This window comes from Ambystoma mexicanum, chromosome 2p (genome assembly GCF_040938575.1).
Source record: "Ambystoma mexicanum isolate Mex_15411 chromosome 2p, UKY_AmexF1_1, whole genome shotgun sequence".
NCBI lineage: Eukaryota > Metazoa > Chordata > Amphibia > Caudata > Ambystomatidae > Ambystoma > Ambystoma mexicanum.
In genome coordinates, this window is record NC_090923.1 from 10330049 (window position 1) to 10356581 (window position 26533).

General features: G+C 45.9%; 1 protein-coding gene across 1 annotated transcript in view; it reads left to right on the forward strand.

The window, feature by feature from the left end:
• Window positions 1-26533, forward strand: part of LOC138566135 (zinc finger protein 268-like) — a 170215-nt gene that overhangs the window by 21233 nt on the left and 122449 nt on the right. Inside the window, exon 3 of the mRNA XM_069643140.1 lies at window positions 758-2177. Coding sequence (XP_069499241.1) covers window positions 1361-2177 — 817 coding nt within the window. The 5' untranslated portion in view covers window positions 758-1360. The remainder of the gene's footprint in view (window positions 1-757; window positions 2178-26533) is intronic.

The window sequence follows — 26533 nt, forward strand, 5'->3', positions numbered from 1 at the left end:
GGGCCGGCGCATGCACGCCAGTTAATAAAGGCGGTGCCCGGGGCAGTTCGCACCGGAGCGCCGGAACAGGCAGACGTCTCCGGTGTGTGTTCTTGCGCGCCGCATACGCGCGCTGGTGTCCCGATCCAGGGGGGCCTGCACACCACCACAGGGCCTCCCCCAGGGCACAACATCCCGTACACTTTGCCTTATTGCCAAAAATGTCATTCTATCAGTCTCTGTGTTTGGTGCAATATACATTTGCCTAAATGTAAGGAAGTCATCAGTGATTACAAAAAACAGTGGTCAATCTTGTGTCTGATTTGTGGCAAACTACTGACCTAGGGTCAAACACCTTCCTTTATCTTGTGTATATGGAAATGTGGAGCTTTCAATCTGGTTTAGTAATATCTGAAGAAATAATATGGTACAATGTATATGGATGGCCCGATGATTAAATTATCCATTCACCCAGCCTGTGTTTCATTCCTCACACTCTTGGATACTAAAACAGTGTTAATACAAATGAATCCCACTATTCCTGCTGCATATGGCCTCTATCACATTATATGTTATCATCAGAGAACCACTACTCTGCTCCCTAGAGTGCATGTCCCCAATAGATGGCACCCTAGTATTCAAAGTCTTATGAGCTACTACCTGAGTAATTAACCAGTGCACATCATTACTACTGAGCACCAGTCTGCCTGTTACTTGTGATGCCTGCGATTGAGAATGTGTTGAAACTAATAACGTGCATCTCCTTTTATTTTAACAGGTGATTGATGCCCCAGAAAAGCAACAGCAGTGATTGGTAGATTCTCTGGACTAATGCAGTGAAAAGCGCCATTATTAGAATATGCAAATTCCAAGCACCTGAGAAGTGTGCAAGTTTGGGGTCCAGTTGTCTTTTCAGAGTATTCAGGAACTGAGACTGTGAAGCCTATTGGCTACCAGATGGCTTCTGCCCATGCAACTCCTTTGTGGTCACATCGAGTAACCAAGCTTGTTTTTTCTATCAAGCATGAGGTAGAGGGATGTCTGGCATGAAAACGACAATGATTGATGTGCTGTAAGGAAAGCATTTTTGTTTTCACTATTATTCCTGATAGAACAGATGTGAGTGCTAATTCATACATATTCTGAATGTAAAGGTAGTTTCCTTGAAGCATTTTGAGAAACACTTCTAAATGTGAATGGACTAAGCGATTCCTTGGACTGAATATTTTAAAAGCTTCAATCAGAGGCAAAATCGTGTTTGTCACCAGAAATGATCTTCTCAAGAGAGAGCTCATTTGTGCTCTGAATTTAGAAACAGATTCAGTGGAAAGTGTCCTCTTATTAAGCACATGACACAATAAACTGACAGGAAACATTACACATGCACAGAATATGGGAAAAGTTGCCATCTAAAGAACATACTTATTGCCCACATGAGAACATGGGTGAAAAACCTTATCAGTTCACTGAATTTGAAAATGGTATCCATGCGTATGATACACTTGTCTGCCCCCCAAAAATTCATACATGTGAAACACATGTGTGCATTGAATGTGGGAAAGGGTTTGCTCAGAAGAAACACCTTATTTGCCACCAGAGAACACATACAGGTCGGAAACCTCATGAGTGCACTGAATGTGGCAAAGGGTTTGCTCAGAAGGGACATCTTATTCGCCACCAGAGAACACATACAGGAGAGAAGCCTCATGTGTGTACTGAATGTGGAAAACGGTTTGCTCAGAAGGGAGATCTTATTTGCCACCAGAGAACACATACAGGTGAGAAACCTCATGTGTGCACTGAATGTGGGAAAGGGTTTGCTCAGAAGGGACATCTTATTTGCCACCAGAGAATACATACAGGTGAGAAACCTCATGAGTGCACAGAATGTGGCAAAGGGTTTGCTCGGAAGGAACAGCTTAGCAGCCACCAGAGAACACATACAGGTGAGAAACCTCATTTGTGCACCGAATGTGGCAAAGGGTTTCCGCAGAAGGGAGAGCTTAATTGCCACCTGAGAACACATACAGGTGAAAAACCTCATGTCTGCACCGAATGTGGGAAAGGGTTTCCACGGAAGGGAGAGCTTAATTGCCACCTGAGAACACATACAGGTGAGAAACCACATGTTTGCACTGAATGTGGGAGAGGGTTTGCTTGGAAGGGACAGCTTACTAGACACCAGAGAACACATACAGGTGGAAACCACATGTGTGCCCTGTATGTGGGAAAGGGTTTGCTCAGAAGGGAGACCTTATTAGCCACCAGATAGCACATACAGGTGAGAAACATCATGTGTGTGCAGAATATGGAAAGAGCTTCATTGTGAACAGTAACCTTATTAGTCACCAGATAAAACATGAGTGAGAACCCATTGCAATGCAGTGAACATGGGAAAATCCTCAGTGTTCTAAGCTTGACAAAACACACGTGAAAAAGCAATGTTCATCAAGGGGAAAACATGGAGCATCTGGTTGCCAAGAAATGTATGACTCACCTCGACTCTCCTCCTGACTGAACTCTGCAGCGTTTACACTTTTGCAGCACATCTGCAGCACTCGGCTCCTCTTCTCCTCAGGATCCCCTCTACTGTATTACACTATTGCCTGTCTCTAGTGGAACACTCTTCTCCTCAGGATCCCCTCTAGTGTATTACACTATTGCCTGTCTCTAGTGGAACACTCTTTTCCTCAGGATCCCCTCTAGTGTATTACACTATTGCCTGTCTCTAGTGGAACACTCTTCCCCTCAGGACCCCCTCTAGTGTATTACACTATTGCCTGTCTTTAGTGGAACACTCTTCTCCTGAGGATCCCCTCTACTGCATTACATTATTGCCTGTCTCTAGTGGAACACTCTTCCCCTCAGGATCCCCTCTACTGTATTACACTATTGCCTGTCTCTAATGGAACACTCTTTTCCTCAGGATCCCCTCTAGTGTATTACACTATTGCCTGTCTCTAGTGGACCACTCTTCCCCTCAGGACCCCCTCTAGTGTATTACACTATTGTCTGTCTCTAGTGGAACACTCTTCCCCTCAGGACCCCCTCTACTGTATTACACTATTGCCTGTCTCTAGTGGAACACTCTTCTCCTCAGGATCCCCTCTAGTGTATTACACGATTGCCTATCTCTAGAGGAACACTCTTCTCCTCAGGATCCCCTCTAGTGTATTATACTATTGCCTGTCTCTACTGGAGCACTCTTCTCCTCAGGATACCCTCTAGTGTGTTACACTATTGCCTATCTCTGGTGGAACACTCTTCTCCTCAGGACCCCCTCTAGTGTAATACACTATTGCCTATCTCTAGTGGAACACTCTTCTCAGGATCTCCTCTAGTGTGTTACACTATTGCCTATCTCTGGTGGAACACTCTTCTCCTCAGGATCCCCGCTAGTGTATTACACTATTGCCATCTCTAGTGGAAGACTCTTCTCCTCGGGATCCCCTCTAGTGTACTACACTATTGCCTCTCTCTAGTGGAACACTCTTCCCCTCTAGTGCATTACATTGTTCCTGCCTCTGTTGGGGCACGTACGATTAGTAGATAGTTCCCTGGCCTGGGATTGGCATATGGAGGTGCATTTATATAAGGGGGGTGCATGCCCACTGTCAAAGCACTGTCTTATAAAAAGCTGGTCTGGTGTGAAGCGTCTTGAGAAGATGTCAAGTGTTCCATTATATTAGGAGCACATGTATTTTAGAAAAGTGACATTTTATGAATAAAATAAAAAAGGCAAATGGAATAGAATTATTCACTGATCCGTGAGACAATAAAAAACATGCAAATTTGGAAATAAAATGATACCTTTCTGTCTGAAATGAACGTGTTTTGGGTGTAATGATATCATAGCGATGCTCTCTGAATTCCAAGAAGGAATAGTGGACACAAATGTATACCAAATTAAAGTAATCCTGTAAAGCTGACATGCTGAATTTAAGCCTTGTCCACCTGTGTTCGGAAATTGAATGAAATGCTGATTTTACTTATTTATTTATGTATTGTTTGCTTGTTAGGCGCTCACAGGGCAAGCAGGGAGCAAGGGTGGGAAATATATTACAACACAATATTTAAGAGCAGAGGGGGAGAAGAGGGAGAGGGTTAGACCTACTATGCCTTGTGAGTATTCAGATTGTGAAAGTGCAGAAAGGAAGAGGGAAGAGGGGTTAGGTGCTGGGGAGACCAAGCTCATGGTTGAGACATAGACAAAGGGGGTCATTACGACCCTGGATGTAGCCATGGCGCTAATAGCGCCATGGCTACCCCAATACCGCATACCGGGTCCGGGTTCCCTGAGTGGGGAAATACCGGGCCATTCCGACCTTGGAGGACCTGGTATTTCCCCATTCAGGGAACCCATCCCGCTTCCCATTCGATCCCCCATAGGGCTCAATGGGAATAGGGTCCATGCTAACAACGGGCCTGTTAATAACGGGCACGTTGTTAGCATGCTGTTCCTTTAGCGGGTCCCGCTAAGGGCACCTGTTTTTTCCAGACGCCCTTAGCGGGACCCGCTAAAGGACCTCGTAATATGGCGGTAAGGGGTTGACGGCTCTGGCACCTTTAACTTTACTTGTAATGACCCCCAAAGTGCTAGGAATGTTGAGTGCTACACAGCCTGGGCCGCGGGAGGTGTAAGTGCGAGCCTCCAGAGCGGTGGGTGTGCAGATGCAAAGTGCTGTGGATAGACAGGAGCTGGGAAGAATTGGTGTGGGAGGTCAAGGCCCTGAGGATGCATAGGGCCAAGGTCACTGATTCATCAACAGTGGGATTAGCCAAGGAGAGAAGGAGGGAAGGAGGAGTAAAAGAGGGACGTCTTAAGGATCTTCTGGAATCAGAAAAGACCCTACTCAAGGCGCAGGGGTGGGGGAGCCTGCAGAGGAAAGAGTGTGACCTCCAGCCCTCTCTTTAGCAGAAAGCTTTACATGCAAAGAGTTAGTGCCAGAGGGATGAATTGGTCTAGAGGGAGAGTATTTGAAGATAGTGTGGTCCCGGGCCCGGACAGCCTTGTGGATGATGCAGAGGGATTTGAATTTAATCCGTGCAGCAACCGGGAGCCAGTGAAGACTTTTTAGTGCAGGAGAGATGTGGTCCCTGTGCTAAAGGCCAAGGATAAGTCTTGCTGCGCTATTCTGGATAAGCTGGAGGTGTTGCAGCATGGAAGAAGGAAGATACAGGAGGAGGCTGTTACAGTAGTCACGTCTAGAGGGAACCAGGGCTTGAGTCACATTGAGCCTCTGAGGGAAAGAGAGAATAGGTCAAATTCTTTTGAGAAGGAAGAGCTGATAGTTGGACTTCTTGGCAATGTCCTGAGTGTGAGTGAGGAAGGAGAGAGAGGAGTCGAAGATGACTCCAAGATTTCTGGCTTTAGTTGTAGGTGCAGGGGGAGAGCCCACAGAGGAAGGCCAGAGTGAGGGGAAGAAGGAGGAAGCAGGGGTCCCAATGGGAAGGCTCTCCGTTTTACAGGCATTGAGGCAGAGATCATTGGAGTCACACCAGGACTGGATGGCAGACAGGCAGTCAGGGTTGATGGAGAGTGCAAGAGGGTCAGCATGTAGATAGAAGAAGAGCTGTGTGTTGTCTGCTTAAGACTGGAAGTTGCAGGAATAAAGGAAGATGAGGCATGCAAGGAGTGCAAGGTAGATGTTAATGAGCCAGGGGGAGCGTATGGAGCCCTGGGGGACACCTCAGGTGGAGATGGAAGTAGGAGAGGAGAAGGGCCCCAGGATAACTTGGGGAGAGTGGTTAGTGAGGAAAGAGGACAGTGCCCATTCTAATATATCAAGTGTATCATGGAGCCTTTGTATGAGGATGGAATGGTTAACTGTCAAATGCAGAGCAGAGATCGAGAAGTATAAGGACTGCTGGGGAGCCCAGAGATGGGAGCAGTTCTTCACAGGCATTAAGAAGAGCAGTTCCGTGCCTTTGGGTGCTCAGAATCCAGATTGGTGGTCGTGGAGGCCACCAACCAGTTCAGTGTGAGAGTTGAGTTGGTGCAAGGCTGGCTTCTCAAGCAGCTTCCCCAGGAAGGGTTTGATGAAAATAGGGCCATTAAAAGAATATTGAGCTTCAGTGAATATGTTGCTGTTACATTAGAAATACATGTTTAGTAGTACCTCCATTTGTGTGTTAAATCTGTTTCTTTTTTCTGTCTTTACTCTGGAATAAACTGCTACCTGGAACGGAGTTGGTAGATGTGTGAGGGGCGGCGCCTCCCATTCCTTGTCTTACTACTTCTCTGTGTGTGTTTTCTATTTTTTCTGCCAAGGGGGTCCAGCTTGGACCCCCAGCAGTGCAGCTCTTCATTTTACCTTTTGGTTAACAACACACCTGGAATACCCTTATGGCACCCATGGGTGGGGGTTCAGCCCTTTACCCCTAGTGTATGTTTTTGGGTACCTGTGTGTTGCCCACGGAGCAGGGTATGGACTGGTGGCATCTACATGCTGACTTGGCAGTGGCTCTGAGTATTCTCCATTTTGGGATACCCAAGCCTTGCCATAGGAATCAATGGAATCCTGAACAAAGGCAAGGTGGCCACTGTAGCCTCTTGGTTTCTATTGCCTTTACCCCTTGTTTCCCAAAGCCCTGGGAAGCCCTGACTCTGTCTCCCTTCCCCCTCATGGCTGTTGGGTGGAAGGACCATACATTTTCCTGGTGAGCTGCCAATGCCAGACTGCCTGGAGCATTCCCCAGAGACTCTGTGTTGTGGGTACACCCTTGGAGTAGGACCTGTATGAATGGAGTATGGACCCAACTCACATTCTGTGTTGTAGATGCCTGGTTTTGGTTCTGTGACACAATGCCTGGGCCAGCCCTGACTTTAACTGGAGTGAATGCAGTGTAGTGCTCTGAAAGGCTGGGTGATTACACCAATCCACAATCTGTGTTATGGATGTCTGGTTTGTGGTGAATGTGAGCCTCATTGGCTGCCTGCCTGCATGAATGCACTTGTAAGTGATTGGCTCAGCCTGAGTGAATGGGAAACATGTGTATAGTAAGGGACCCCTCACTCGACACATTATTCCTGTCTTTAACTGAAGCTGAAGTTGAAACCTGAAGCTTGCATCTTGGGTCCAGTTGGAGGAAGAAGTCTACTGCTGCATTTCTTCAAGAATTGGGTAGACTGCTAGCTGACCCGAAGACCGAATCAAGAGAGGATCTGGAGAGGCGGCCTCTTCCTGCACTACGAGGGATCATCGTGATCCTGCTGCTCTTCATCCGAAGTACCCTGGAAGCCGGTCCTGTGTGCCTTCTATCCGTATAAGGGGTCTTTGTGAGTCCAGAAGAGGAGTACCTAGACATCTTGCTGAAGAATTTCATTGGTCACCCAGGGTCCGGAGGAGTGTTTGTGACCGCTGGAAGACAAGCTGCTGTGTATCGCCCACGGTCGCTGTGTTCGGAGGTGCAGAGGTGTGTGCAGAGTTGTGTCCGCTAGTGGCGTTCCTACCACCAGAATCGGAAGATGATGTCCTGAGGGTCTAGACTTTGTGAGGGTCTGCAGTCCAGTCCAGTGGTCGAGTCAGGTCAATAGAAGCCATCCAGAGGTCCATGCTGTGGCTGCAGCACCGAAGAACTGAGATTTGGCAGTTGGCAAAATCGCAAAACCTGACACCTTCTTCTGCCACCTGCTTCCGTCGCCAGTGAAATGCGTCCATAGCCACCATGGGTCTTATCATCTTCAGCCTGGCCTTGTCCACAGCACCCACTGCAAAGATCGAAAGGGCTGCCTTTCCGACACTGCTTGGTGCCTCTTTTCTCTTGACATAGACATCGCAGTGGCTCCTTCTTCCAAAGAGGGTCCATCCTTGAGGGGTCTCGTCGAGTAAAGTCGAGTAAAGCCAAGAAACTCCATCACTTCACCTACCAAGGCACCAAAGGTACCGTGACGGGGAAAAGCCTCTTTCAGCCTCTGGAGTCCCCCAGGGGTCCCAGACTTGTCTTGGATCCTGTTCTCCTGCGGCATCTCAGGCACATCGGGGTGGTGAAGTCTTTAAAAAGAAAAGCAGAGCATTATTGAACATTTATGGCCTGGGCTGTAATAAACAAGATAAGGTACAGCCTAACATTTCCTTTACAGATCGCCTCGGCGGTCTTACTATTTGAGTTAAAGAAACTAAATTGCCTTTCTTCCTTGATCTATGGAGATGCATCTTGCTTAACGGTCAGCAGTTGGTGCATTTCTAGTGATTCTAAGTATAGTGTGGTACCACATAGAGTGTATATATTGAATAGTGTTGCCTGGGTACAAAGTGTGTTATTTATATGTATATATTTTATATAAAGAAGCTGTGTTATCACCTAACATGGACAGTCCTTTGTGGGGGCTTTGGGATTCACTGTACTTAAGAACCAGCCTGCATCACCTCCCTTGAGTCTCAGCCTTGGTTTCTTGTCCGTTGGTGCACTTTGAGAGCCTTGGCTGGTGTGTTATGTGGCTTTACCCCACCATATAGGGGGCAGAAGTACACATACCCCCCTCTAGTCTTAACAATGGGCCTCATTAGGACTCTGGCGCTAAACCATGGTGCTATTAGCACCATGGTCCATGCCGGAGTCCGCCATGGTGGAATGGGGAATTACCACCCCATTCCGAGGTTGGCGGGGCGGTAATTCGCCATGCCACCATGGCCCTTCCCCATTCCCATTTTTGCCCCATAGGGCTCAATGGAAATGGGGAAGGCGGCAATAACGGTACCGCAAATTGCGGTACTGTTATTGCCATCAAGGTCCCTTTGCGGGTCCCTACTTTAATGGCTGGTCCCGACCAGCCGTTAAGGTCGGGACCCGCAAAGGGACATCGTAGTAAGGCGCTAAGTGGTTAACAGCACCGCAGCCTTTTACGGCGCTGTTAACCACTTAGCGCCTGGATCGTAATGAGGCCCAATATGTGTTTTAGGTAGTGGGGTGTATCCTTGCACTGACTATTTTAAAAGCTTAAATCAATTGAAAAATAGGGGTTGTCACCAGAAATGATCTTCACACAAGAAAGCTCATTTGTGCTCTGAATTTTGGAAAAGATTCAGTTTGAAGTGTCCTCTTATTAAGGACCTCACACAATCAACTGACGAGAAACCTTACACATGCACAGAATATGGGAAAAGTTGCCATCTCAATAACATACTTATTGCTCATGCGAGAACATGGGTGAATAACCTTACCGTTCACTGAATTTTAGAATAGTGTCCATTTGTATGATCCACTTGTCTGCCCCCCAAGAATGCATACAGGTGAAAGACATTATGTGTGCATTGAATGTGTGAAAGGGTTTCCTCACAAGCGAGAAATTGCTATCCATCAGAGAACACATACAGGTGAATAACCTCATGTGTGCACTAAATTTGCGAATTGAGCGTATATATTGGCTCCATCACTGAATAGTGTTGCCTGAGTAAGAAGTGTGTTATTTATATGTAATATTTATCTGAACCTTTCTTCATATAAAGTAGCTGTGTTATCACCTAACATAATATGTTATATTTATCTGAACCTTTTTTTTATATAAAGAAGCTGTTTTATCACCTAACATAGTGTGTGGACAGTCCTTTGTGGGGATTTTGGGATTCACTGAATTAGCCTGCATCACCTCCCTTGAGTCTCAGCCTTGGTTGCTCGTCGTTGCTATAGTTTGAGAGCCTTCGCTGGGGTGTTATGTGCCTTTATCCCACCATACAGGGGGCAAAATTACAGGTACCCCCCTACACTTTTTACAAGATTTGTTTTAGGTAGTGGGGTGACCGTCTTGATTTCACTTTTATGTTGGAGCAAATGTGATTGCCAACTACTGAAACATTCTAATTCGGTTTGTAGTTCTCTGACTTTTCCATGAGGTTTCCAAGATTCTGACCACAACAGGAATAATGGTATATGCAATGATGATTTCAGACAATGGGCCTCGTTACGAGTTTGCCGGTCTGGAAACAACGGTGGAGGTAAACCCGCTGACACCGTTGTTTCTGGACCGGCAGATTACCAGTTCTGCAGGTGGGTGGTGTCACTCCCCCCAGGTCTGACCTGGCGGGAGGAACGCCACCCACCTGCAGACGGAAATGGAAACACCGGCTCTGTCATATACAGAACTGGTGTTACCATGGTCCCCATTCCCATACAATCTTATGGGACTCTAATGGGAATGGGGAACAACACAGTTACCACCTCCGGAATTACCGGCACCCAGGGTTGTAATACCCTGGTGTTACTGGGTGGTCAGGAGGCAGTAAATGTTCAAGGGTCTGGCAGCTACCTACCGGTTTTTCTGCCACGGTTACCGCCCGACTCGTAATGAGGCCCATTGGGCCTCATTACTAGTTAGCCGGTCCAGATTTAACAGTGCCGGTAAAACCGTACCGGCACCGTTTCCGGACCGACTAACTATGAGTTCTGCGGCCGGTGGTGTTACACCCGCAGGTCTCACCTGGCTGGCGTAACGCCACCGGCCACAGACAGACGTGGAAACACCGGCACCATTACCTCATGGTGCCAGTGTTTCCATGGCCCCCATTCCCGTTGAGTCCTATGGGACTCCACGGAAATGAGGAGTAACGTAATGCCGGCTCCGGAATTACTGGACCACCAGGGCTGTAATGCCCCAGTAATTCCGGAAATTCCAGAGCTGGTAATTCATTCCAAGTCTGGCGGCAATCTGCCAGATTTTCTGGCTCGGTTACACCCGGACTTGGAATGAGGCCAAATGTATGTTTCGTACAACATATAATCAGTCCATGTTTTGGCAATCATTCTGGCTGCCATGGGCTGCGACGCCCCGTACAGCGCGTGGCACACAGCATTATCTCCATCTGTAGTTGTCAGCAGCTGGTTATGTGGGGGAAGGACATCTGAAAAAAGAACCAGGAGAAGAAAAGAGCCAGTCTGAGACACGGCCAGAGTGTGATTTGGGATGATTCGGGCATGTGTGTACATTGCTCTGAATATACAGGGGAAGATGATGCTGTGACATGTCCCGGGTGTCGGCACGCCTCTAAAAGCACACCACAACTTCCAAGAAGGACAGGAAGTGTGATAGGTGAGGCGGAAGTATCTGCAGTGAGAGAAAATGACACACGATGGAGCACACCAAAGCAGGGCTCAGCGGCTACCTATGGCAGATTTACCCACTGGCAAATGATGTAGTGTATAGCTACTGTGGGAAGCACCAGCTGTTCTGGCAGCACCCCTATAGTGTATAACTACTGTGGGAAGCACCAGATGTTCTGGCTGCACCCCTGTAGTGTATAGCTACTGTGGGAAGCACCACAGTTCTGGCTGTACCCCTGTAGTGTATAGTTACTGAGGGAAGCACCCGGAGTTATGGCTGCACCAGTGTAGTATATAGCTACTGTGGGAAGCCCCCGCAGTTCTGGCTGCACCCCTGTAGTCTATAACTACTGTTGGAAGCACCAACTGTTCTGGCTGCACCCCTGTAGTGTATAGCTACTGTGGGAAGCACCAGCTGTTCTGGCTGCACCCCTGTAGTGTATAACCACTGTGGGAAGCACCAGCTGTTCTGGCTGCACCCCTGTAGTGTATAGCTGCTGTGGGAAGCACCCGCAGTTCTGGCTGTACCCCTGTAGTGTATAACTACTGTGGGAAGCACCAGAGGTTCTGGCTGCACCCCTGTAGTGTATAACCACTGTGGCAAGCACTTGCAGTTCTAGTTGCACCACTCTAGTATAGAACTACTGCACCCAAAGCTCCCTCTTAAAAAGAATGACTATTTATATTGCATTTCCATTTCCTTCAAGGTCTTCTGAAGCAGCCCGTGTTGGCCGATGCATTTAAGACTGGGGAGTCCATCATCTGAGCATCCAAGTGTAAACAATGATAATACAAACAAATTAACATATAGGTCTCCTCCATAGGAAACCATTTGCCAACAGCAGCCCTGTATACAGGTCTGAAACATGCCACATAAAACTAGCTAAACTAGAAACGTTCTCAGACAGACAGGAAGTCATAAATAAATGTCCTGGTGTACATCAACTATTCAGAAAACCAATAGAAATTGTGCCTAATGCTGAGTGATATGGGATATATACACATGCAGGAGCACAGGGGTGAGTGCTCCAGAACCCTGATGCAGGTCAGTCCGGAACACAACCATCAAGCTTGCAGCCAATCCTGCTGCAGGTCACACATGTGAACCTAAGACTCACATCTTCCTGGTGTCGGTGCTGTGCAGTTATTCTCATTAGAGACCAGTGCTGATGCATTTCAGACCCCAATCTCCATTCTCGGGGCAGACTCTACCAAACGTAGAGCAGAAATGACTTACTTGGCTATTCAGGACATATTAACCAACATTGGTCTTAAGTGACATGTATATGATGATTTAGTCATACCTGTCCCTGTGTGGCTGAAGCACCTGTTGAGATGTTTGGGTTTTAGGTAAAACATCTGAAAATCATAACAGCAGTTTATAGAAGCACTGATAAACATCAAAGATGTAAATTGCAGACACTGCTGTTGTCAGTGTGATTAGAGACGGTCCCCCTGATTAGATCAGTTGTTCTGGTCGAACAGTGAAAGGTTTCGCCATAATATTGTTGTCACACCTCTGATAGCTTAAGATGTGTTTTACAAGTAGGCTGTGAGTAATACTAAAGAGGTAATAAAGAACGTGTAAATGATACTGTGTATCGAGGCCACAGGGATCATACCTGCTACTTACATCTGTGATGTGTTATTGATGGACCGCTAAGGTTATAGACCTTAATACACCGAAGGTTAGTTGTGCACTATCCATAACAGAAACGGGTAAGTTCATGTGGGATGATGAAAATGTATTCCAAGGATGGCATGTTTCAAAAAAACGTAAACGTAGATTGGTAATGGTGGGAATTATCAACTCATACACGATATACTGCAAACAATCCTAGCACAGTTAACTCTAAGCTCTATGAGGCGACCTTATTATTTTCACTGTGAGAATCACCTTACCATTAACCCGAAAGCTGTGGACTCACGCACCAGTGTCCCAGCATCTACCTACCACTACCCAACGCTTTAAATAAGGTCCATGTATGCCACCTTGGCACCAACATGGCTGACTGTGCCTGTGACATCACAATGGGCCTCATTATAAGGATGCGGTCCGGGAACTACGGCGGTACCGGTAAGCATGCCGGTACCGAGGTTCCTGGAGCGCCATACTACGAGCTGTGCTCGCAGGCGCATGTCAGCTGGTCAGCTCTGTCCTGGCGGGCAGTGGGGCACACGCGAGAAGAGCACGTCGAATGCACCGGCACCATTCTGAATGGTGCCAGTGCATCCGAGCTCCACATTCAGCCCTATGGGGCCAAACGGGGATGGGGAGTCCCTTATTGCCAGCACCCGCAAATGGGCAATTACCGGGTCCTCCAAACTCGGCATGACCCGGTTCTTGGCCATTCGCAGGTACCGGTAAAAATGCAACTCCAGCAGCAGGCGTGCTGGTTTTGCCGGCACGCTACCACCGGATTTGTAATGAGGCCCAATGTGTCTGACCTCACCACACGGAAAGTCGCTAAGTGGTTCCGCTCTTAAAAAAAGGTTAAACAGAATATGTATGGGAGAAAATACATAAGCTTCAGTTTTGATTGGAATCAGTCTACGCAAGCTTGTGTTGACATTAGGAATGAAAAGCCGTTATGTTACTGCAGTAATGGTGCAAATTCAGCACTGCCAATGTGGGCACACCTCTCCGTTGTGGGAGTAATGTGGAAAGGAGGAGGAGCCTTGCGATAGGAAGGAATATTGATAGATACACATGTACTGATGCGATGTGTGTCCATGTGCAGCTAGAGAAGTCCATGGGGAAGAGAGGGGTGGGAAACCCAGGAGGGATAGAGATCCGAGGCAGGGGCAAAGGGTGGAAGGGGTAGTATAGTACAACATGAACCACAAACTAGCCGTTTTGGGATACTGGCTGCAGGTAAGTAAACAACTTGTCTTCGCGCACCCACAGGCTCTGTATTTCAGGGCAGACATGAATTTCTTGAAGCAGTCTGCCACAGCAGTGTCCTGAAGAATTGTTGTAAGGTGACCGTTCCCAGGAAACTGTAGTTGCTGGGACATGGGTTCAGCTGATACTATTGAGGCCGACCAGCGAGGCACCTGGGCTCTCTCTGGGAACTGAGGGGATCCAACTAATAAGTACGGGAAAATTAGAGGAAAGGCACAGATCATGGGGTAAACAGTTTCAAACCACCACCTGGCAGGTGGGTCTGGGAAGAGAGCTGGGGGTTGAGGGGGTGAGCCAGGAGGGTGCTGGCGTCCCTAAGGTGCAATAGTGTTTTTGTGTCCTTGCCGATGTCCATGGGGCACCTCATTGGTAGATGCCGTGTGAATGTCTCTCATTGCCAAACTCAGACTGTCTTGTGTGTCTCATGAGAACTGGCCACTGGCCCAAACTGCATCTGGACCTGTAATAAATTGCATTACTTCCAGCTTTATGTACGCTTCTTTTTGGATTACTTTGGTGTACCAGTCACTACCTGCTTTTGGAGGACCCCTGATACATTTGGAGGCAAGCGAGATACTCAATTCCCTTGGGCAGCTGAGGGTATTCTGGCTGCCCTCCCGGGGGCACAGGCCAAGCGGGCACACACCAGTCTCAAGTGCACAACGAGAAGGCCCCACAGATGCTGAGTTCATAAAGGTCTGCCTGCTCCCGAGAGCTGCCCGCGCTTAGGTGGAGGGGCGAGCTGCAGGGAAGGTTCAGTGCCGGTAGAACTCGGGGATATTTAGGATGCGTGAGTGTACCCTTGCATGAACGTGCAACCCCGTGGTTGCATGCCCCCTCAGTGGACAGGGATTTTCTTTTATGGTATTTAGGATGCATCCTACAGGGGGAGGAAGATCGGTCATAGTAGTCTTAGAGTTAGGTGAACCTGTCCGATAGGGAATGGGTGTGTGGCAGGAACATCTGCATTAGAGCAGAAGAGTGTGTAGAAGGTGGTGAACGTCATTAGATGGGTGTTGCACATAGTGCAAATGATTGTATAGTTGCATCATTGTTTGGGGATTGGGGTGTTTGATTTGTTGAGTCAGTGAAGGAAGGCACGCGATAGGGTTGTATATGTTGGTGTGTCCATTGGCTCAACGTTTTGTGTTATGTTTTGGTCATAGTAATTGGTATCTTTATTGGTTTATGTGGAGCTTCCCAAGGTGGAAGGGGCAACACTGTCGATAAGTTGTAAATAATTGCACTTGGCGTAGTAGTAGCAAATGTAGGGCCACAGGAGGTGCATGGCTAGGTGTTTGCTTATTAACATAGAGGAATCAAGAACTAGGTGAGCCTGTAGAGAGGGCCAGACTTGCACTAACACAGAGTGAGTGGGTGGGTGTGTCTGAGAAGCAGGCCAGTGAGCATGACAGGTGTGCGTGGGAGGGCCTGTGGAGAGAGCCAGTGAGTGTGGGTAGGTCACAAGCTGAAGAAATGGTAAGTATGGATGTGTGAGAAGAAGGTGGGGGTGTGTGCGTGTGAGGAGAGTGAAAGGTGGGGATTTTGGAGGAGGTGAGTAGGGTATAAGGGTACTTTGAAGTTTGGGAAAAGTCTGAATTGAATAAGGTGGGAGGAACTCCAGACACAAGTATATTTGAGGTACGTAAGGGTTGGGAATTGCATTTAGGATGGACACGCCCCTGGATCCCTTATGTAATAAGGTGCCCAAATATTGTGATAAAATATTGAAGTACCACTTTCAGTGGGTTCGGAACACTGCAAGGACAGTGCATCCATGAGTGGACAGGGAAGGGAATGTTCAATAGTGGAATAATAGAACATATGTTCTCGTACCTGTTAGTAACATGCAAAGGATCAAAGCTCAAGAGCTGGCAAAGCATTTCAGGGTTCTGGAAGCTCTGAGGAGAAAAAGGATCCCGGGAAGTGGGGCAGACAGGACCACCTATTGCTCTGCCCCCAACTCCCCATATGGGTTGTATCCCATGTTGAAACCTGGTGGGTTCACCAATACCCGGCATGTGTCCCAAGCAGGGGGGAATTAGAAAAGGGTAGAAAAAAGTCAGAGGAAAGCGGAGATAGAGACCCGAAGGAGAAAGGAGACAGAGAGTGCCTGTCAGTCATAGAGAAAAGCATACAGCGACAGTTGGACACTATATTCAAGGAGAGAGAGAGGGTGCTAGAAAAGAAGGTGCAGAAAAAGCAGAAGAAAAGGGTGGTAGCTGGGAATGAAGAGGGGTGGATATCAGGGAAGATAAAGTTCAAATTGAATAATGAGGAGTCCGACAAGGGGGAGGACGGATCGGATGCATCTGACAAAGACTGCAAGTTCTCAGGCAAAGAGATGGAGGAGGTAGAGTTAATTACGGGGGATGAATATTCTTGGGCGACAGACAATGAAAAGAAAGGGGACAGAGTTAGAAGAAAAAGAGGGGAAAAGATGAGACACGCCAAAACTGGTCAACAAGCCTCTGTAAGAGGAAGGCAAAGATAGTGATGGCAAAGGTCACGAGAGGTTGACTGGACCCTGAACTGCCAAAATAACCCTCTTACAGAAAGGGGGGGAGACGTGCATTATGTGCCGTGACAGACGATGGACAGAGAATTTAATATACAGCTTACCCTCCCTTATAGCAGGAGCGAGCAAATGGATATATGCTCATGAAAAAGAGACAGTAGGGGTCTACATAGCTATCAAACATATGAAAAGCTAGTTTGCAGTAATAAAAGGGGACCAGGGACAGAATATGGGAGCAAGCCGGGTACCACAGGGTCAAGCTGAATACGAATATACACGATGGAGTGCCCTTTAACAAATTCCGAGCCCATGTGTGGAAGGTACTAAGAAGCATGTAACCTGATACCTCAGATTAAGGAGCCGTGATGGCCCTCAAGATGAAGCCTGATGAGGACCTTTCAGAATATACATGACAAATACTGGTTGCTGGAGAAAAAAAAGCTTGGAATGAATACATACCCATTTTCTATCATATTGGTCCAAGGGCTACCCTCAGACATGCAGGCCTACCTAGTTAAAATAGTAGGGATAGAAGCAAAGGAGTGGCCAGAGATACAGTCAACCATTGTGCACTATCGTAAAAGGAAACTAGAAAGTGAGGGGGAGTCAGCGGATAATGCCACAAAGGCAGAGAACAAGCTAGTACAGAAGAAGCTAGCAAAGCTCTCCATGGAGAGGGCAGTGCTCACCCACGGCCCCATAGATGTGACCCCTGCAACCAACAGGGGGGGTTCCCGGTAGGGAATGGGCCACTGCAAGGATGGTATGTACATCAAAAGTACATCCCACCATGGGCGGTCCAGCAGCCCGGCTCATACTCACAAGTGGGACCTACCAGCAGAAGTTTAATACCCGCAAAGGAAGAGTCCCCATTGAACCAAACGCACACTCGTATACATGAAGAACATGCTTACACAGTTCAGTAGATAGATGACAGATACATATACATACTGTCAAAGCTTTTTATTATTTTCCTCAGCCAAGTGGAGCAATGCTAAAAGCAAGGTAAAGAAGAGATCCAGAACAAGCTTGCAGATGCTTATGACAAATTAACCCTATGGAACTACAGGAGTATATAAAGAGCCTGGTAGGACCACGTACGACTAACCTATTGGAAACATGGCACAATATAAGTGTATAGAAATCATATTATAAGTCTAATGAAAATCCCAGAAGGCCTCAAGCTGCAGAACACCAGATGAGGGAAGCAAACTCAGGCTGCACAAAGCGGGACGACCGAGCTCACAGCCAAGGTCAAAGATAAATAAGCACATTCCAAACTTCAAATAACAAGGGACCAGCTGCAGAAAAACAGAATAAATCTTCATAATTGCAGACAAAAGAGAGCTTGATTTTGTCGTCCACAACCATGTGATACGGCTGAGCTAGACAATGAACATTGTGAGAAACCTGAAGGTGTCTCACCCGCTAGTCCCATGGGATCTGGCATACAGGTGGCCAGGACACAGCCATTGCTTTTGGACCCAGTTCCTGGGGGTGGACCAGTGCGGGAGGATCACCTGGATGAGGGGTTTTCGGGGAGTGGAAATAGGATACCAGATGCTGAGACGCAGTATCCCCTTCCCTGTATTACCTTTACCCCATCCTAGCAGGTAGGATACTTAGGAATTCAACCTCCCCCTTTTCCAACATGACCACTTTCCCACGGACAATTCCTTGTGAGTGAAAACGGACAAACACTTGAGCCGTATGCCTGGCATGTTCCAATACAGTGGTCAGGCAGGGTTAGGCAATTACTGAATGGAGGATAGGAGAGGGGCAATGCGCTGGTCTTGGAAGCAAGACCACGCAGAGCAACAGAGGTTGATATCCCGGATCCGCAATTCGAAACCAAACTCAGGTATGGTATTATACACATTATTAAAAAAACAATAACATTATATAAATAAATCATTACACACACCTGACTTCCATCACAAAATGTAATACCAAAGACAGAGTGGTCTGGCGCCACGTGGGTGCTCATTCGAAAGTCTCTGTTAGGTATTCAACTGAAAGGTTGCAAACATAAGAGAATTGTAAAATCGAAGTGGTCCTGCGATGGGTCAAGCCAAATCCCATGTACATGCAAAGCTCCTTGATACTTGTAAAATTAACATTGGTCCGAGCCCGGCTGAGGGAGACTAAGGGCCTCATTACACGGAAGGCGGTAAGGGTTAATGGTCACCGGTAATAGTACCGGTGACCGTTAACCCTTACCACATTATTACGAGGTCCCTTTGCGGGTTGGTACTTTAACGCCTGCTTTTTGCATAATAGCGCCATGGTTCACCGCCTTCCGTGTAATGAGGCCCTAATTGTGTTAATGGAATCTGGGTCTGGCTGAGGAGGATCTGGGGTGAACTGTGAGTTACCTGAAAAAGAATAACCACTGACCAGCGCCAACACGCCCACTGACGTTAGTAATGGCCAAACGCTTAAAACTACCACGCTATGCACCCACATTGCTAAAACCTCGCCCATAAGTAGCTCCTATCCGGTTCAAGGCACAGCCAGATACAACAGACTTAGATCATTGACTCACATCACTCTATCCCATTCAGACTTAGGGCCTCATTACACGGTACCATACCGGTACCACCATGGCGGAAAGGGGAATTACCACCCTATTCTAAGGTTGGGAAGGCGGTAATTCCCCCTTCCTCCATGGCCCTTCCCCATTCCCATTTTTGCCCCATGGCGAAAGCGCTAATTACGGTACCGCAAAATACCGCAACCAGCCGTTAAGGCCGGGTCCCACAAAGGGACCTCGTAGTAAGGTGGTAAGGGTTTACCGGTACCGGTGCCCATACCGGTACCGGTAAACCTTTACCACCTACCGTGTAATGAGGCCCTTAGACTATACTAAATCTAAGCAACCTAAACTGATCCCTTTACAGGGCAGCACCAGAACCCAATGGCTCAGAGCACGGACATTACATTGTTCTGGCATTGATGCCCTTGCCACTACTACCACCATAGATACTACATCTATATAAGAGCACCAAGGAAAATTGCCCATAATGGCCCCATAACCACTAGTAAGCAACAGGCCACTCCATATGATGACACAAGTTCATGTTCAACACCTATAGCTCAGACTTCACCTCCCACGCAACTCAAAGCAGCCCTTATCAATGCACGCTATATAGCTGCCCATGCCCCAGAAATGCCCCAGAAATACACGATTATATTATTGATCAGCAACTAAACTTGCTCGTAGTGACAGAAACTTGGCTCCACCACGCTTCGGTACCAATACCCACAGATTGCCATGTGTGAACCAAGAGTAAGATTGCCTTGTGTAAACCAAGAGTAAGATTGCCATGTGTGAACCAAGAGTAAGATTGTCATGTGTGAACCAAGAGTAAGAATACTATTCATATTTAGGAAATTACAAATGAGAAAGCTGGAAAGACCATCTGAGAATTAGTCTATACAGACCTTGATTTGTAAAAACATGCTTCTTATTGAAGAAATTGATGATTCACGGTTTGAAATGTATTATGATGAATGCTATTATATTGCATTTTATGAAATATTTTTCTAAAAAAAAGTTTTTTGCATTAATAAATAAAATTGAATAATGATTAATCTAAGCATACCGTTGTAGCCTCTTGTCTCCATACCCTTTCCCTTTTATAAAGAACACTAGACTAAGGTTGTTCTTTTTCTCAGGACATCACACCTGTTTAATACAATACTCACTATCGCCATCCCTCCAGATTACACCATCCTTAGGACTGATAGAACTAAGTCAGTAGGTGGGGAGTAGCCATTATTGCTAAAACCCACCTCAAAATAAGAGCCTGCCCAATTGACAACCTAGATGGGTACGGAATTCTACTAGCAAAACTAGCTACAAACCACAAAACTACTATTAATCTACTAACCATATACAGAGCACCCAATACCAATTCACTGCCCAAGTTAGATATACCATTATTACTAACTCCACTCATCAAACCGAAGACACAATGCATCATTCTTGGTGAACTGAATCTCGGCTTTAATGATAGCCAAGATTACAAAGCAGAAACCTTACACAATGCCCTGAAAGACATGTTATTCACACAACTCGTGAATGTGCCTACCCAATAATAAAGTTAGGACGCTCGATTTGATATTACCCCTTAATACCACAGTATCCATAGAATCTATCAATCTGCTATTCTGGACTCGTCACCATAGTGTTAACTTCTCCATCATATGTTATGAACCTGCCTTACCTAAATACACCACGTTGGACCCTTATGTAACCAGGAATATTCGCAAACTCCCAGCTGAAAACATTAACTCAATTCTAAAAAAAAAACCCTAACAGACAAGACGATAATGAATGATAACCCTTGTTCCCTTGCAGATATCTACCATAACTGCCTCACAAATACGATAGATGCTTTAGCACCATGCGTCACTAAAACCAGACAAAAAAAATCCTCTTTTTTGGATCAATGAGTCAACTGTTGAGATACAGGAGGATATAGTGTCCAAAGAGGATGAATTTGACAGGAAGGCAAACAAACTTACAAAGAAATTTTTTCTGAGAGGATATGATCCAATACAAATTCAACAGGACCTTACAAAGGTTAAGAGTATGTCAAGATCGGATACCTTGCAAACAAGTACTAAAAGTGAAGTGGACAACTTGGTATTTGTGGCCACGTATTCTCAACAAAGTCAACAGATTAAGAAGATAATTAACAATTGGGAGACTGCAGCTGTGGATCCGAAGCTGTAACAACGTTTTCCAACTGTACCTTTCTGTGCATCCAGTAAAAGCAAATCCATAGGAGACCTTCTAACTAAATCAGACTTTGGGCCTCATCACGAGTTGGGCGCTAATAGCCCTACCGCCAAACCCCCTGGCGCTATTAGTGCTGGATCACGGGTTTGGCGGAAGTGTTATTGCCCATTCCCCATTGTGCCCATTCGGGAATTCCTCATTCCCCATTGGGCCCAATGGGGAAAATGTGCGCTATGACCGCCGGCGGATTTCCCACCGGCGGTAATAGCTCGAATTTTCGGTGGATTTCCCCCCAGCTCAGAGCTGGGGCGAAATCCGCCGAAGTCCTGATTTGGCGGACCCTTAAATCCGGCGGTAATAGCGCTACCGCCGGATTTAAGGATTACTGCCAAAGTCGTGATCAGGCCCTTTGGCTACAAAAAAGTGAAACCAACTTTGCTTAAGGGTACCTTACCTTGTAACAATTGTAACTACTGTCACAACATCATTAGAGGTCATTATATGCATCATACCCATAATGGGGATAAGATCCTCCTTCGACACACCCCAACCTGTGACACAAAGAGTTTTGTATATGGTATAAGATGTCTGTGTGGACTATATTATGTAGGCCTCACGGGCAGAAAAGCCAAACAGAGATGGGTTGAGCATTAGTCTAATGTAAGGACAGGTTCGGTTAAATCTCCAGTTGGACAACACTTTAAAGATCTAAAGCACTCTGTGGCTCAATTACAATTTCTTATCCTGGAACATGTGGTACTACCTAGACGAGGAGGCAATCTCCAGAGACTCTTACAGCAAAGAGAGAGTTATTGGATTGAACACTTGGACTCCATGCACCCTAGGGGAATGAACCTTGAATGGGACCTGTATTGTTTTTTGTGATCTGGTATGTTGTAAAATTTTAAATTTAGAGGTTTGGGAAATTCATGAAGCTGAAGAGAACATTTATTCATATACAATACTTTTTTATGTGTGGGTGAAATTTATCATTGTTTTTTTACGTGTATGAAGGATTGGCACTTATTTATGAATGACCATAATGATGTTGTTGAATTTCTGTGAATTAAGAAATATTTTGAAATTGACTTTGTTAAAAAAAAAACTGTATGTAGTGGAGGAAACACAATTGTCATCTTTAGTCACTTAGGTAACTATTAATTGTTTTGGTAAATAACCTTGATGAGATTGTATGACGTAACTGATGTATGGACCCTTGAGCTATACGATACTGCTTCATTTTTGAGTTATGTTTAGTATAGGACGAATAACCTTCTAAATTTGATTTGCAGTAACAATCCACCTGTCATCTATTTTGATGACAGATGGTGTCTTTAAACAAAAGTCATGAAGGACAATATTCGTATACCACAGGGTTCTAAAAATCTGCATTGCCATTTTTTATTCAAAGATGGCTGCCAGTAAACAAGTCTAGTCTTCTAATACCTTCACTAATAGACCCATCGCCATTTTTCCTACAAAGATGGCAGCTTGGAAAGAGACATAGATAGGTCGAGTTTTTGTAAATCTACTCAGGACGCACGGATCGGAATTGCCTCCACGCGATGGAACAGGAAGGAGTGCAGTTTACCGGCGTCCTGCGATAGAAGAGTGGCTACTTCCAGAAAAGTATTTATTTAGGAAGTTAAGTAAACACTAAACGTAAGGACTATTATATCGATTATCCTAAATGTACTGTGTAACTTTTGATCCACAGTACGTGACAACAGGAAATTGGGATTACTTGTGGCTCGGACACAGAGACTAGTCCGTCGCTCGGAAGGTAAGTCCTGACTCTTTACAGTCCCCTCTAGGATTAAACACAATATTAGTTAGCGTGTAATGACATATGGCAGAACTGCAACATTTATCCTTGTGTATTCAACAGGGACTAACAACGCTGAATCACTGCATGACATTAGACAATTGAGGGTTCGAATTCGTAAACATCTGCCATTTTTTCTTTTTTAAACGCCAAGTAGGTGGGAACCAGCAGATTTACCCACAGCTATGCCTTTCCATATTGTCCAACAGATTATTAGTTAAACAACTATATAATCCAGAGACGTGATTGTTATATATTTCTTTTTACAGTGAGAGTGTTTCAACACATAGAGTGCTTGGTCAATTGAGCATCTCCTTTGAGGACTGTCTGACTAAGTATGACTGATACCTAGAGGTGAGTCTTTATTAAAAAATAGTGATTAATTGACAATCACATGTATCTCTTGTACACATGAAGATCTGTTTACTGTGCGGGACACCGCGCCTTGTAGCAAAATGTCCCGCCTCAGATCTTCTGTTTAGTACTCTTAGTATATCTGAGTTAAGTATTGTACTTTGAAGGCTAACGCCTATTAGCTCACTATTTCCCTTACTTTGATTGTACCTTAGGAGTGTTATCCATGCATCTTATATTTCTGATTGGTCAGTTTAGAAGACACAGGTTAGTGTATAGAGCCATGCTATGATTCATTTTGATTTAATATATAGTAATAACAATGAATGCTCAAGTAGTACAATTATTTACATTATTACCTATTTTTATTGACCCATTAGGAAGACTTACAAAGATATCAATACCTGAAGGTGCTGCTGACCCCATAGCTGTCCTCATAGGAGTCGCCCAAGGACCATCGCGCCTTGAAACACTTGTGTAAAGGCGGGTTATAAATGCCATATCATATCATATCATGCTTTCCCCCACCCTCTATAATGCCTATACAAAACTCCTATTCTCAGCACTAGACGATATGGGTGTCATCTACACAAACTTTGTAAATGACACCCAAATCCTTATCCCCATCACCGGGGACTATGCTCAAGACACCCAGACCATTAACAAAGTTTACGCCATCATTCAAAATTGGATGGCAATGAATAGCCTTTGCCTTAACGATGAGAAGACGAAGATCCTCATCGTGGGCTCCCAATCAAGAATAGGCACCTTCCACCCAGACCAAACACACATCAATATTAACGGTACCTTGATCCAAGTACTCAAGCAAGTCAAACCTCTGGGTGTATATCTAGATGCTAATCTCACCATGAACAAACACATCTGAGCCCTCTGATCCTCCAGAGCATACACGGCCAAACTCATTGCACTAAGCCGCCAATTCCTCACACCCTCCAACTGTATCACGTTGGCCAGAGCCCTGATTCTAACCAAGCTCGACTACTGTAATACCCTTCGGCTAAGAAATCTCAATACCAATATCAATAAGCTAGAATTACTGCAGAATAAAGCCCTTAGAGCTGCACTAGGTATAAAGAAACCAGAACACATCTCCAACATTAGGCTAGAAAACCACTGGCTGCCTATCAAAGCTAGAGTCATTTTCAAAACACTATCGGCCTCATCATGAATTTGGTGGTAACCCTTAAATGCGACAGTAACGCTGTTACCACCACATTTAAAGGTCAGCCAAATCACAGGCTGGGCGGATTTTCCTCCAGCTCTGAGTTGGGGGCAAATCTACTGCGATTTTGCTGATTTTCAGTGCTATTACCACCGACGGTAACCAGTAATACCGCCGAGGATAGCGCCAAACTCGTGATGAGGCCCTATGTGTTGTACACAAATGTTTTACGAATAAAGCCCCTAGCTACCTCACCAACACTATTATGAAAAAAATACCTAGTAGGACCCTTAGATGAAACAAGCAGGCACGTCTAGAAATCCCGCGATACGAATGCACTAGAGCAGGAGGAAGTAGCTTCAGATTCCTCGCCCCGACTCTCTGAATTCACTACCACTTAGTATAAAAAATGAGGAAACAATCTCAGGTTTCAAAAAAGCTCTGAAAACTTGGCTGTTCAACCAATATTGACAATCCGTGCCATCCTGCCAGGTCCCAACCAACACTGCCATTGGATTGCCTAGACCTGAATATCTGCAACAACAAGTGAATGTCCTCCTACATATCCTTTATGTATGTTAACTTGGTATTATGGTGTAATTAGAGCCGTCAGGCAAAATGTTATGTTACTAGTTGACTGTAATACTGTATAAGAAACACTATAAGCTGCCTGTAACCTCGCCGTGATACCCAAGGGTCTGGGCGTGTAACAAATGCAAAACATGAATAAAAAGAAATAAATAAATAAAAGTAGCTTGCTCCCATCTGTAGATTTAGGATTAGATAGGCGTTTATCTTATCCTTTTTGAAGTTTAATAAACACCCGTGAACTGTGATCACTTGTGTCTGTCCTATTGTTGATACCATGCCTTCCTTGCAGAACACGAACAGTTCTCAGCAATCAAGACGCGAAGTGAAACATGTTTACACATACAATGTTTCAACATGGAGCGCACTTTCATAGGCAAAAGTGGTGCTACTACCTACACTGGGACACATTCACACCACCTTGAGGTCCACAGAGGGATGAGAACCGATCTGGGTCCCAGGCATGGGGAGACCAGTTCTAACCAGTGGCAGAGGGCAAAGGCCAACGGTAAGTCTGCGACCCTGCAACAATGTAATAGATATTGCCTCGGGGATGGGGCAGGTCAGCCACCTGACATGGAAAGTCCAGTAGAATTAGAAGAATACTGACCCACAATAGGGTCTACTAATCCAAGCATCCAATAGACGTAAGTGATAGGTTTTTGGGGGAGAGCCCAGGTGAAGACGCAATCTGGTATCAAAACAGGGAGACACGTTTTATGGAACTGGAGCTTCTGGAGAATTGTGATTGTCCTTTATGATCCATGTAGGTTTTTGCAATAAACGACAGTTCTAACTTGCCCTTGGCTGAGTCCTCCATTTATTCTGGGGAAAGGGTTGTTGGGCCCGTGGGAGCTGGACGGGTATGCTCGTATCAATCCCCACGCCCTTGGTATACTGGTATCTACTCTAACAAGTGGAGAAGGGCCTATATTCTTTGGGCCATGCTTTCTCTGTAGCCAACAAGGCCATTTCGCATGAATGAGCCCCATGGTGCAGCAAGTATATTACACTCCAAGGGGACCACAACTAGGGAGCCAACCGACACAGTAGCAGGCCCCACCTTCGCAGCAGCAGATGCTGCCACAGAAAGTGCAGATATTCGCCAAAGCAGGCCTGGAACGCACACAAATGCATTGCAAACACCCACGCGAACACATCTGCAAGGGGACAGTACACTGTAGGGTCAGAATGTAGTGCCCTACTACACGGGAGTGCCTGTTCTAGGAGGTGTGAGAAACACATGGTGACAACAAGTAAGATAGACACAAGTGATCACAGTTCAAGGGTGTTTATTGAACAATGAATTATGTATGCAGGTTGGAAAAACGCCTAATCTAACCCTGTATTTAAGATGGGAGCAAGCGTCCACCATCAAATGAAAAATAAGGCAGTTC